The following is a 15,205-nucleotide window of genomic DNA, read 5'->3' as shown; positions in this document are numbered from 1 at the left end:
CTTTATATTTTCATACGGAGTTTTTTGTGGCTTTTCATTTTGCTGGAAATTAAAAGTAAATTTATAATCATAGAGTATTTACTTTTTTATATTTTGGTTTAATGTATGTTTTTCTATTGGGTTGTTGAGAATAATTAAGTAGAATTTATTTATCTTCCATTTTCACAAAAAAGACATCTATAGACTTTATCCTCGTGCCTCCCACCATACAAAATTATAGCCAAGGAAGTTAGAATCTTGTTGTATTTTCAATTAGGTTGAATTTCATTTGTACGAAAATTTTATGAGGCAAATTAAATGCTACCTACAATGTTTTTAATTAAGGTTGACATTCCATCAAAACTGAGTGTACATCCTAATGTACATTGGGCGACACGAGGATAACTTGAAATACTGATTGTGTAGTAGGTATTATTATATAACGCTTTGCGCTTCTTAGCGCCAAATTTGCGAAAGCTAGCTTGACTTATATGGTATCTGGGTTACCCATAAGTTATGACTTAGACCAGGTTCTAATAATAAATACTTACATACACAATTTAGTTGATAGTAGGTTAAAAATACTTAATATGATTTTTTACTCATAAACTAAATATAAACTAAAAAAACCCAGGCAAGTGCGAGTCGGACTCGCGCACGAAGGGTTCCGTACCATAATGCAAAAAAAAAAACAAAATAAAAAGCAAAAAAGAAAAACGGTCAGACGGTCACCCATCCAAGTACTGACCACTCCCGACGTTGCTTAACTTTGGCCAAAAATCACGTTTGTTGTATGGGAGCCCCATTTAAATCTTTATTTTATTCTGTTTTTAGTATTTGTTGTTATAGCGGCAACAGAAATACATCATCTGTGAAAATTTCAACTGTCTAGTTATCACGGTTCGTGAGATACAGCCTGGTGACAGACGAACGGACGGACGGACGGACGGACGGACAGGGAAGTCTTAGTAATAGGGTCCCGTTTTACCCTTTGGGTACGGAACCTTAAAAATATGTAGCTAGGTTTACCTTTCATTCCAAGTATATTTATTTACAAAAGCTTACGTACCTATATAATTATTACAGTCAACACTCCCTGACGCAATTGTTTCATCTCGTAGCAAAACTCAACGGAAATTACTTTGGAAGGGACAAACAATGAATAAAAAATGTCCCGACCTTTTAGAGGAACGCTTGTGTTGTATACGGGTGAACGTTCATCAAAACATCTCAATTCTAAGAATTTTTCCGGTAAATTGATATTCCATTAATTTCCTAGGACAAAAGACTTTAAATCAACCTTTATCCGTTAAGTAAGATTTTCTATGCTTTAATTTGTTTTATCTTTGAAGCGAAGGGTTGAAACCTTTTTCTGCTCTTTTCGAAATAGATCATTTGAAACCTACATCGAAAGTCTTAATAAAATATAAGGGCTACTAATAGTAAAATCAATTTGGTAGGATATTTTTGTTTACCTACTGAATCCGTAGCTGTTTCTAACATTGTACAATTTATATTATGCTCATGCGGTTTTGCGCTAGGGCATTATATTTAGTGAAATAAGTTTCTATTTGCCTGTCGTTTTCAAAAGTACTTTATGCACTCCGACGTCGGAGCGGAACGGAATTTAGCAACTTAAATCGCCACATGTTTTGTCGTGGCAGCTATGGCTCCGCTAGTTATCAAACTAAAATATACAGTGTGTTTTCTGTAACAGGAGCAATAAATTAAACTGTAGGCTGTACTCCTCAAACTGTCCATTATTTGTTCAGCAACTTTTGAAAATAACTCATGGTTTGTTTTTTATTACACTTTAAAGTTTATTCTAAGACGCAATGTATTACAAATTTTGTTACGTTAAAAGCATGACAAGTAACGTCAAATACACTGATGTCAGCGTACATTGAAGGCAATATTTATTTTATACAATGAAGTATTTGAACAAATTAAATTATTTTCCAGGAAATATTTTAATTTGTTTTTTATCAAGTAGAAACACTACTATATAAATTATAAACTGAAATAAATGTCATATACTAAGAAAAAATGACCTGCCGCGATAGCAGAGGACGCTGGTTCGATTCCAGCCTGGAGCACTGGAGGCCTTGGTCATTTTTTCTTAGTATATGACATTTATTTCAGTTTTAATATTTATTTTGTATGAAAAGATTCACAATTTTTAAAAGTTGCTGAACAAATGTTGGTCAGTTTGAGGAGTACAGCCTTTAGTTTAATTTATTGCTCCTGTTACAGGAAGCACCCTGTATACATATTACTAGACTAGGTAACTAGTAGCTACAATAAGTGTGCTGCAGTAAGTAGAGTAGACGCATGCCTTTGCATGCAGGCAGGCTAGCAGAGCGGCAGCATGGGTAGGGTTTTTCTCTTCATTTCGTGACTAGAGAGCGTAATAGTACATTTCGATGCTAGTGCGGAAGGTATGTCATTACTTCACGAGTACCGAGATATCTTGCCACGAGCCGCAGGCGAGTGGCAAGACTCGGGACGAGTGAAGAATGACATTTCCGCACGTGTATCGAACGACGTTTTTTAATACCGTTGCGAAAAAATAAGAAAAACATTGTTAATCGTACACTAAACAAAAGTGGTAACAGTGACAGCTCGGTTAGACGTCGTCTTTAAGTATATTATATCTATGGGCGTTTGGCAGCTATTCCGTTCCATTCAGTCAACTTATTAAGAACGGAATTTTCAATATTGAATATTAAAAAATAAACGTGTTATAATGATGAAGAGGTAAGTAATTAAATATGAAATATGTAATATTTTTCGTATTCTTACATTAACGGTAGGTTTTTATGCTGATTACGACGTTTAAAGGAAACTAATATTAACACTCATCAATAAGTAGTCGTGAATTGGAACAAGTAAAAATTTAAAAAAATTGGAAAAGTAAAAAGCACTAGTTCGAGATAACCAACTTTCCGCACGCTAAACAGCTACGTAAAGTAGCACTTTTTGAGCAACTGTATTAAAAAAGTATTTTTTAAAAAAGTATTTTTTAATACAGTTGCTCAAAAAGTGCTACTTTACGTAGCTGTTTAGCGTGCGGAAAGTTGGTTATCTCGAACTAGTGCTTTTTACTTTTCCAATTTTTTTAAATTTTTACTTGTTCCAATTCACGACTACTTATTGATGAGTGTTAATATTAGTTTCCTTTAAACGTCGTAATCAGCATAAAAACCTACCGTTAATGTAAGAATACGAAAAATATTACATATTTCATATTTAATTACTTACCTCTTCATCATTATAACACGTTTATTTTTTAATATTCAATATTGAAAATTCCGTTCTTAATAAGTTGACTGAATGGAACGGAATAGCTGCCAAACGCCCATAGATATAATATACTTAAAGACGACGTCTAACCGAGCTGTCACTGTTACCACTTTTGTTTAGTGTACGATTAACAATGTTTTTCTTATTTTTTCGCAACGGTATTAAAAAACGTCGTTCGATACACGTGCGGAAATGTCATTCTTCACTCGTCCCGAGTCTCGGTACTCGTGAAGTAATGACATACCTTCCGCACTAGCATCGAAATGTACTATTCTAGCGCCGTAATGTCAAGAATTAACAGCAATTGGTAGATTTTATGACAATCTTGATATTTTAAGATATGATATAAAAAATCGTACCTATTTAACACTGGTAGTAATTATTTACTAAACTGCTATAATATTGGTATTAAACAATCGGACATGTAGGGGTTTGGTATGTTTTTATTGTTTGTGAAGTCGCCCCTGTATTACAAAATCGATTTTGTACTACAGCATTGTGGTTTCTTCAACTCTCGACTGACGGATTAGACTTTCTACAGTGCAGACATAATAGTCTACTGACGAGATTAATATCCGTGGCTTAGGGTCTGCCTTTAACCTAAATCTGTACGCCGCGAAAAGTTAAACTGCATATTTTAGAACTAGTTTTTTTTTTGTTTTGTTTCCATAATATGTATGTATACCTACCTAACGGTCTAGCATGAGTTGCGTTCTCGCGCGCGACTCCATACAACAAGTATTGACTCGCGCGCGAGAACGCAACTTATGCTAGAGTTGGTAGACCGCCTATTATGACAGAAGAAATAATAGTACTACCGTACAGAAAGGACACTTCCTACAAACCCGTAGTTTGACAGCGGTTCAGGGTCGAATCATGCTATCCCTTTCTAATATACGGCACTATCCCTTTCGGCTATTTAGGGTTGTCAAAATTCAAGTGATTATCCTATCTGTGGTCGTGCACGCAAAAGGAAGTCAAGTGGTGCCAACCCTAAGGGCCCCCCCACATCTAGCGTCTTTCGAGCGTCGGCGTCTGGTCAGCGCTATGGAAAATGACGTCGCTGCGCAGTTGCGTCGACGTTGCGTCGAGCAGCGGCCATAGAGTTGTAGACGCTGACGCTCGAAAGATGCTAGATGTGGGGGGGCCCTAATAATTGCTCGGAGCAATGCCGAGCCGAACGGAGCCGAGTTCGACCGAAGTCACTGTCTTTCCACTGCTATTATTCATAAATAATGTCACTGACCACAAACTTTTCTCTCTTCCCCAGGTACATATTCCTCGCAATCTACACGTTGGAGATGATAATCAAGTGCATAGCGAAAGGCTTCATCCTGAACAAGTACACGTACCTGCGGAACCCGTGGAACTGGCTAGACTTCGTGGTGATCACGTCGGGCTACGCGACCATCCGCCTGGACCTGGGGAACCTCGCTGGCTTGAGGACGTTCAGGGTGCTGCGGGCGCTGAAGACAGTGTCCATCATGCCTGGTAAGTTAATAAGGTAATTTAATTATAGGTACTAGGCAATGCAACGTCTGTGGAGAGGTCACTCCACCTGCATACTGAAAGGATGTAATTTTTATATACATAGCAGCGCCTCAGGTTCATATCCTATCTAATACATACCTTGACTACCATGAGCACTCGAAGTCATAGTGAATGCGGGGCTCTTGAACTGGCTGGACTTCGGATTACGCGACTTGGGCTACCAGACCCGCCCTGTAGGGGGTGTCTTAGGGGCGTATTTTGAAATTTGGCGCTCCGGGCCAATAAATTTTGCCGCCCCAGAAGTCAAGGAAGAAAACAAAATGCAATCCGCCAAATGTCTATCAAAAATGGGAGTGGAATCCATGCGATCCAACCCCTCGCTCTCACTCACCCTTATTATTCAACTACACAGGTACCTATATCATATCCAACTACATAGGTACTAACTCATACTAACCGTGCTCATAAATAAATTAAAGCGAAATAGTTACCTAAACGGAACACAAGCGTTTCAGTTATTCCGCTTCGACACATCTCACGTGCAGCCGATATTTATCGACTGATAAATCAAACGTTCACGTGTAAGACTTGATTTACAGCCCTTTATTTCTATGCAGCGTTGACTAAAAACAACCGGCGTAGTATGATCCTCGATTATTCGTATTTTTCACGGGTTTAGAGCTCAAACTGACACTGGTTTCTATGAGACAAGTGCTTACGAAGAATTGTGATAGTCGATGGCACGTATCGTGTTTCGTAATTGAATAAATTAATAGCAACTTTAAACAGCTTGCGACCGGCGATGCAAGTGGCTTTGCTTCATTTTCATTTTATTCAACCCTTACTTAGTTTATATTAAACTCAAAAACTCAAAATATACTATTATTCATGTAGGCCTAGCAACAAGCTCTTATGAAGCTCTTAGGTAAAGGTATAAGCGTGAAGCCGCTTAATAAAAGTGCTACAACAAAATGGGGCAATTTAACTGGAATAAAACTAATTACAACGAGTACTTAAATACCCCGTGATTAGAAATAGTTACCGCTGGGCTGCTGCTGTTGCTGGTGGACTTTTGAGCTTCACACAGCTTTTATAGCTTAACACATTCAACACCAAGAACCCGACTGTCGGGTACACTGTTCGTAGCGACTACGCGCTACATACGACGAAACCGTGGCTACGCGCTACGAGCGTAACCCGTAGCACTTAGTGGTATTGAATGTGTTAAGACACAAATGCACACATAATGCTAAACACAAACACTGCTAGGTAGGTAATTACTACTGTAGTAATAATTACCTAGGTTGTCGGAAACGCTATTTTATTATTTTCCTATATTTCGCGACACTGACTTTTAATACCGTATTCTATTAATACTACTCTTTGGTATGTGCTGTTAATTGTACAGACAGCAAAGAGTATAGTAAGTATATTAGCAATTTACGTCCCCTGTGTCGCGGGACAAAAAACGAGGAACAAGGCGTGAAGGCGTGTACAATGTGCGAAATCCACGACACACACTTCGCATTCACGATTCCGCGGCGTAGTTCGCGCATGACTGTGAACGGTCCTTAATACCTGCAACAAATAGTATACCTACTACTCGTGTGAAATCAAAACAGACTTTACAACACTTTTAAAGCGCTCCTGTTAGAATAAACACCAGCAATATCGTTTACATCAAAACGTCAGTCTAAACGAACTCCATTAGGGCAAGTATAAAGACCGAAGGCGCATTCCATCCCCAAAAGGGCGTAAGTTAGAAGAGTTTGCAGAGAAATACGACGTTTTAACAACAGTAAGTGGATGGTAATTAGGCAGTATTTGGGTGTGAAATGACGCGGACCGTTCGCGCGGCTCGTAGCTCGGAAGTCCGGCGGGTGACGAGCGGTTTTCTGTTATGTTCATTGCGAAAAGCAGCTGTAGGTAGGTTCTTACATTGGATCTGTTTAATTTCAGTATTCGTATTTTTTCCTTATAAATCTTATAATAGTTATAATTTGTCTCGAATTATAATGCCACTTAAGGTGACAGTCCATTTCCAACGACAGCTGCACTACTGTTCATTTTACTATGAGAATTGACAATGCACAGACACAGCGACGCGTTCAGTACCGGTAGTGCTGCTGCGGTTAGAAATGGAATGTTACCATATATGGGTTGGGATAAAATACCCATTTATTGGCACCCAGGAACCTCGCCTTAGCTGCCTTGGTTTTCTGACTAGGTATTTTTTAATTACCAGTCATTAATTACATTAATTAGCGTCGCAAACAAGAGCTCGAATTGAATTAACATGCAAGAGTATTTCATTATAGAACCAAACTTGCGGCGCGATTCGGGAAATGATTTAGAGATTCACTAGATATGAAATAATAAAGATATGTGTCGTTCCACGGTAAAAGGTACCTTATGGTGGCGCTTACGCTATTATTAACGCCGCTCCGTTATTCAGCCGGGGCAATGGTACCTTTTTCCGTGGAACGTCACATATCTTTACTATTTCATATCTAGTGAATCTATTCATTTCCCGAATCGCGCCGTTGTTCGCGTTGACTAGCTCTTACTTGAAACGTTGCCAAGTCAGCGGCACAAGTGACAGGTTCCGATTTAATAAAGGCTGTCGATCTAATCGCTTTCTAAGCACTGACGAATTGAAGGCTCGAGTGAATTAGCAAAAGTGCTATTTGATTATGCATACTTCTTTTAGAGACCCTTTAGGGTTCCGTACGTCAAAAGGAAAAAACGGAACCCTTATAGGATCACTCGTGCGTCTGTCTGTCTGTCCGTCTGTCAGAGCCTATTTTCTCGGAAACTACTTGACCAATTAAGTTGTTTGGTACACATATGTAAGTTAGTGACCCAAAGATGGACATATTTTTTTATAATTTTAAAATAACTACATAGGTTCGAAGTTATTTGAGAAAATAGCCCAAAAAATGACCATTCCCCCCCTTTAACTCCGTAACTACTGGATCAAAAATTTTGAAAAAAATACTCAAAATAGTTCTTTACCTATAGATGCAAACCTATTAGAAATGTGCAGTCAAGCGTGAGTCGGACTTATGTACGGAACCCTAGAAACGCGAGTCTTACTCGCACTTTGGCCGGTTTTTTACGTATACCATGTTGGTGGCAAACATACATATAGATTATTGTAGCCTCTTAACGCGTAAACCCCTGAAGTGACATATAAGCGTTACCGATCCATTCCCAAAATCTGTGTACGCTTTATCTTGAAAAAATGTACTATATATATATCATCTCCTGTGCAAGTTCCAAAATTCGCGAAAAGGATTTCTCAGAAAATGCAAAGTGAGTGATGAATTGATGATTAGGTTCCAGGGAATGAGAATGAACAGCGATGAGCCGACGACGACGGAGTGGCTACACTGGTTGGTCCTAAAATTCGCCTGCGCTCTTGAAGTAGGCAGGAATACACATCACCGTTTAGCGAATCATGTTCGGCTATCGGTTTTCGTGTTCTAAAGCTACACGGGCCTTGTCAAGCGTGTTAATGTTCCATGGTTTGCTTTATTGCTTATGCTTGTACACTCAAGTGTAAAAATGAACGAACGCAAGTATGAATGATGAAATGACGGACGACAGAGAGGTATGGAAGAGAAAGACATGCTGCGCCGACCCCAAGTGAATGGGACAAGGGCAAGAGAATGATGATGACTCAAGTTTAAAAATATGGGTGCATACCTATAACTTACTCAAAAATATGTCCCATAGTTTTTAATTCGCTGACATAATAGCTATAGGACATATTATTTCGTGCAGCCATATTGTTACACATGACTCAAGCAGACTTCGTGGGACTTTAAGTTAAGAACCAAACTTACCTAAAGTCATAATAATGTTCCACTTACTTAGGTCATAATTATGGTTATTCTTAAAAAAATATTATCTAGTATTTTAGATAAGTCGGTACTATTAATCGGATGTTTTGCCCTACTGAAAATTATGGCAAGCTGTCTTAGTTAGGAAAGATAAATGTGTGGTGCGACATAAAATAGTACAAATTGGAAGTGGCGCCCTCAATAATTTACTACGATTTCTTGTCGAACTATACCGGGTGGAAAGATAAGTCGGGCCCTGGAGGGAAACTACCTTAAATCCTTAAGCTAGCTCATTTTACTTAAAGGAGACATTCCTTTATTTTTAAAAAGAAACAAAACTGCATTCAACGTATATTTCTTTTTTTCTTCAATTTTAATCTTAAGTACTAAATATTAGATTTTATGGATATTTTGTACGACAGACGAGTGTAAGACCTAATGTTTCTTGGAGAAATGTTATCCTTAACATTAACTGTATCGACTTGTAGAATAAAATTGCGAGTTTTTATTTTTTGGGATTTTTAGTCGGTTCGAGTCCCGGGCGAGGCAAGCGAGTTTTAGAAAATCTTTGAATGCAGTTTTGTTTCTATTTTAAAATAAAGGAATGTCTCCTTTAAGTAAAATGAGCCAGCTTAAGGATTTAAGGTATTTTCCCTCCAGGGCCCGACTTATCTTTCCACCCTGTATATAGACCCCTGCTAAAAGGAAAATAAGTATGACAAAAAAAATATAATCAATTTCCTTCTTTATTAATTAAAATTAATTGTAATATTTCCACAGTTTAAGAAAGAAATTCGTATGTTATTTCCATTAACGGCAACGTTAGTTCCTTGTTTGACTGTTTCAGTTTGACGATTCTCCTGTAGTGTTGTTAAATCTATAGTTTCAATCTCTTCTTCAATGATATGAACAGAGTCATTTTCATCAGGAGTATCATCATGAATGTCTTTATTGTGCGAGACCCCACAATGTTGATTAGAAACAGATGATTGCGAAGGCGTTGGTACATCTTTGCGGTATTCCATAGGCAATTGAAACTCGTTGTTTAACCAAGGTTCTTCTTCAAACACATCCATTTCTTCAACCTTGACATCTACTTCATAATTTTTATTCTCTGCTTGAACAGTTGAAGCCCGATCACTATTTAGGCTCACTAAAGTCTCCAAAGGCACTGCTTGTATAAGTCTATATGTCATAGAAGTGGTAGAAGCAATCGCCGACCGTTTAAAGCAGTGCCCAGTATAGCGTTCAGGATTGTTTAACTTTAAATAGGTAGCTACTTGTTTCGGCAATGTGGCAAATTTGTTTCTTCCGATAACCTGTTTCGTGCATTTGCCAGCGCTATAATTTATAAAGAATCTATCCGTCGGCATTTCCTTGGGCCGCAAAGCTTGATATTTCTTGACTACGGGTACACATTTCTCGCGGATTATAAACCTACGGTTCTTGTGCTGGGGTTTAATCTGTACGAGCATCACGTCTCCGTGTGTTTTGATATCGTGGACAGTTAAATCGGTGAGTTCATTGCAGCTGCACGCGCCGCCCACGCCCATGATGAGAGCAACCTGTAACAATTTTAGGGAAATCTTCACAATAATACACAAAACAAAGGCATACATAACAAAACAATTTAATGGGAACGCGAATTTTGATTGTTAACAAGCTACTTTGATTGGTTGTTGAAGTGAAAAATAACGTCCTACATACCACAGTCAGCAGCAGAAGTTGCTAAGCAGACGAGGTGTTCAAAATTACCTTGACTCGCTCTTATTCTCTTAACAATAAAGTCGCGTCAAGGTCATTTTGAACACCTCGCCCGCTTAGCAACTATTGCTGCTGACTGTACAAATTGCTTATTTGCCGAAGCCCATTCATCGTATCGTATGTACTTATAATCAGAAAATTTAATAATTTCCCGCGTTATAAATAGGTACGAGTAATTGTTGCATTTCAAGTCAGTGTTTTTAATAAAATTATACTTTAACGCCTTTGTAATAAGAGTCATTAACAAATTCGTTAAGCTCGATTACATTTACATACAATTTGGGCGCAATGGGGAGCAACGATGACAGATCTGTCGACAAAGTAAACACACATTTATACTGAAAAAAAACATAATTTCAAATTACCTTGGTCGCTAAATATTTCTCATCTGGAGCTTCGTTTATAAACTGCAAAACGTTATCTTCAGTCAAAACCTCTGATTGCTGGCTTTTGAAGCCAGCCGCGTACCTCTTCAAAAATGACAAAAGTTTTTCATAGTTTTGCATGAGTATGTGGTGCCTTACTCGCATAGTTGCTTTGAGCATCGAATATTGCGCCCAAAGACTACTTGGCTTTTGAGACTTTGCCAATTCAGTGAAATATGCTAAAAACACGTCTTCGTTCAAGTTTTGTTCCTTTCTTTTGTTTTTCCATCTCATAAAACACTCATATGATCCTATGTATTTCTGTTTAGACTTTAACGGTAGCAAACTTTCGTTTAAAATATGATCCGTATCGCTATCTTCACTTGAACTCATCTTTATTTATTCGCAAAATAATTACGCAAAGCAATAAAGCAGATTAGACTGTAGTCTTAATTCCCGCCATTTTTTTTTCATGCGCAGAGATGATGCGCACAGAAATAAAGTTCATATTAACATGTCAAGGTTGTAAATCATTCATTCATATCATTCAATTGTGTTAGGGATGGAAACATATCGTTAAAAATCGATAAACTCCTCATTAATCGAATCGTGCATCGATATTGTCAAATAATAAAAATCGATTAATCTATTTTGCTCGATTAATCTATGGTACTTTAAATTTTTGGACAAACCCATGCCATGCATAATATTTCATGTCTTGTTTCGATAAAATTTCAGAATATGCATGTAATATAATTATTACCAACCAATTTGAAACTGTTTATTAAGAATGATCAAGTGTCATTTTTTCTTCGTCGTCTTTCATACTCACATGTTTCCAGCAGTAAATAACAAAGGCTCTGAGCAATGTACTTAACCATGCAAATCCTTATTATTCTAATCTCATAAAGCTTGCTTACAAAGCTGTAATGAAATTCACTTACACCGCCAACAGCTGTAGGGCCGCAATAAAAGATTAGGTGCGAATTAACGAGATAGCAATCGAGCATTTGCATACACTGGGGTGTCATTCTGGTAGCTTACCGAATACGGGCGAATTTTATGGTGTTACCTACTGTTATTCATGGCGTTGATAGTGAAGATGCCAGTGTTTTATATCTTATTTGTTTCTTTTACAGTTGTTGTTGTTCGTTAAAAGAAAATTACTAAGGCATTTTATTTTGTAAATAAGTATAGACCGGGAGATAGTGACACATTTTACTGGGTCATTTGTACTATGACCATCATTTTTCTTTCCTTCATTACGTACTTAGACCCCTGACGAACCGCCATACTGGTACAAATGACCCAGTAAAATGTGTCACTATCTCCCGGTCTACTACTACTGTTAGACGTAACAGGACATATTTGCGTCTAATTGTAAATTATAGATATTTAGGTAAGTACCTATCTATTCAGACTTAGCTGTTAGTACATAGCATCATTAGGTTTGCTAAACTCAGGTAGTTCATAGTTATTAGGTAGCGGAGTCTGAGGACTAAATCTAGTTTAAATGTTTCGATCTTTCGTCACTTCCCATCAGGTAGGACAAGGGCCATTTGATGTGAACCTCAAGGTGACGTTAAATTGGGACTGGGGGCCTAGCCAAGATGACAATCGTTGATAGAAAACGCCAATTTAAACTTAAGTAATGTATGGAAATAGCTACGTGACTTTTCGTAGCATGTCATTCCGACACATTTTTACTTTTCGTTTGGCGTTTGTTGATGTACGATGGTTATCTTGGCTAGACCCTCCAAAACCCGAGAACTCGACTCATCGGAACTAACTCTACCAATTGGAATATATGTTTCTACTGCATAATCCAGCCGTTTCCGCGCCCCGCCTCTATCCGGACCGCAAATAAACCTAGCAGGGCCGCCGCCGGTATTCAATTTTGTTTTTTGATAGTTCGCAGTATTGTGGCGGTGATATGATACCGTAAAATCAACCATAATTTACGCTTCGAGTTAAAACTGTTGTTGTATTTAGCAAGCTTTTCTATGGTCGCGCCTGGGCCGGCTTGTCATAGTGGAATGAAAATGGAATTAGGGACGTGTTAAAGCGCTCGTCCCTCACAGTCAACTAATCCTCATAGAGGTACAATAATATAGAGTCTGTGCGGAAAGAGAAGAGTTGTGGAATGTATGGGGCCCCATACATTCCACAACTCTTCTCTTTCCGCACAGACTCTAGAGATGACACGGGGGGCAAATTTTTGTTTGTTCCCCACCAAAAATTTAGTATGGTTTATGGTGGGCAACAAATAAATAACCCGACCGAATTACGTAGATTGTTTTTGGTATGTTGTCAGGAATGTTAAAACGTGTTTTTAATATTGTCGCTTTGCGTATGTTTTGTCCCTCACGGAGGCACGCGTATAGCTCATCTATGTAATACTAGGTCTATGACTAACCTACTTTTTATATTTCTATCCGATTTATTAGACTAAGAAAAGTCTGCAATGATTTTGATAGCCCACGTAGTGCAAGTGTTATTTATACGTCATAATTTAATAGAAGTTTCACGTTTAAAATAACACTTGCACTGCGTGGGCTATCAAAATCGCTGCAGACTTTTCTTGATCTAACTTGTTATCAAGAAACAAAATGAATAACTGCTACAGTTTTATTTTCCATTTGCGTTTTTCCTCTTGCAACGCCTGCGGTACGAGTATTTTAACTCGCGCTCCCGTTATCCGATAATTTAGGTTCGTTAAAATGGACACTGAAAAACTTTTACTGTGTTATGCAGGAATTGACTGCAGTTTTATCTAGATATTTTTGAACTATTGGTAATTTGACGCGATAAAAGTAACAAAATGAAAGGTATTTATGTTTTGTTTTGCAACAATCCCTACTAATATAAATGCGAATGTAATTCTCGGCCCGATTCAAACTTTAAGATACGTAAAATATTACGTCTAGATACGATATGGATTTGACATTGACATTATGTCAAAAGTGACGTTTTTGTCTGAAAAAATGCAAGTTGCAGATATAAATAGAACTCGCACTAAACTTCGTTTCCTATGACTGGTGATCGGCGATCACGTGATGCTTTCTATAGAAAACTGAACTGTCGTACGCCTCGGCCCAGGTGCGAACCGTTCTAGCCTCGTAAGGCCCAAGCTATTTTTAGGACGTTTATCATATCTACCCAACGGCCTAATTTTAGGTACTTATACTAGCGGCCCAGACCTTCTACTTGCTATAAAATCTGAAATTGGCATATTATTAGCTGAAGTCTTATTAAGGATCGGTACGTTTCAGAAGTGAATGACCTAATTTTAGGACTCTGGGCCGCTCATTGATAAATTAATATAGTTGCTTGGGCCGGAAGAACTACATTTCTCAGTCCTAAAAATAGGACGTTGGGCCTTACGAGGCTAGCGTAAGTCATCCTTTACGCGTGGTATGGCTGTATAGGTGATTAGCTATTATAAATCAGATTCTGACTCTAACTTTAAAACTTATTGTTTACAGGCTTGAAGACCATCATCAACGCGCTACTGCACTCCTTCAAGCAGCTGGCCGAGGTCATGACGCTGACCATCTTCTGTCTGATGGTGTTCGCGCTGTTCGCTCTGCAGGTCTACATGGGCGAACTGAGGAACAAGTGTGTGCTGAACTACCAGGGCGTGGAGGGGGAGAATTTCACGGATGACGCTTGGTACAGGTAATGTCACAATTAGAACATCATAAAGACAAAGCTCGGCAATCCACATATATACTGGAAAACCATTTTCGACTCAAAAAGTTGCGAATATCAAATTATTGCGTAAATCTACATTCTGTGTCAAAAATGTTCATATTTACAAAACATTTTAGAAAACCGTAAAATACATTAAGAAACAGATTTTCGAAAATCGGCTGGTCGTTGTCGTTTCGATTTTTCCTTACTGCCCTATAATAATAATAATAAAATTCTTTATTGTGCACTACTAAAGAAAAATACATAATAGAAAACAAAGACAGGACTTAAATGAGTAGGTAACAACAGACGGACTTATCGCTATAAAGCGATCTCTTCCAGACAACCCTATCTTGAAACTTTGAAGTTATGTTCCTAACTACTTACAGGTATATACCTACCTAATCTACCTATATCGATTTTATTCCACATAAAAGATAGAAAATCATTTTCCGGTTTCCTGATGTACTTGCAAAGTAAATGACTCGCTGTATGCGTTCTTTCAATCTTATTTCTCTTTCATCATGTGACATTTCCCATCAAACGAGAACAACGAAAATCAGGATTAATCTGACCTCGTCTGAATTAGGCCGGTCGCCGGGCAAACATGCACAAACTCCGTGCATCCAATGCATAATAATGCAGCCAGTGATTAGGTATGCTAGTCTAAGCAACGCGAGGGAAAGTGACCTCTGGAATCAGATTGCGGCATAAATGTTTGGAGCGTGGGTTGTGCACTGATGAAGTGACGTCACTAGCCATCTG

At 38.1% G+C, this 15,205-nt stretch overlaps 1 protein-coding gene across 6 annotated transcripts in view; it reads left to right on the top strand.

Annotated features, from left to right (window-relative positions):
- LOC134671827 (sodium channel protein 60E-like) overlaps positions 1-15,205 on the top strand; it is a 110,303-nt gene that overhangs the window by 40,154 nt on the left and 54,944 nt on the right. For all 6 annotated transcript variants that reach the window (XM_063529661.1, XM_063529660.1, XM_063529663.1 and 3 more), the window contains exons 2-3: positions 4,553-4,773; positions 14,233-14,425. In XM_063529661.1, the coding sequence (XP_063385731.1) occupies positions 4,553-4,773; positions 14,233-14,425 (414 nt within the window). The remainder of the gene's footprint in view (positions 1-4,552; positions 4,774-14,232; positions 14,426-15,205) is intronic.

This window comes from Cydia fagiglandana, chromosome 16 (assembly GCF_963556715.1).
Source record: "Cydia fagiglandana chromosome 16, ilCydFagi1.1, whole genome shotgun sequence".
Classification (NCBI taxonomy): domain Eukaryota; kingdom Metazoa; phylum Arthropoda; class Insecta; order Lepidoptera; family Tortricidae; genus Cydia; species Cydia fagiglandana.
Note: the sequence above shows the minus strand (reverse complement) of the source record. Positions and strands in the feature narration are given on the sequence as shown.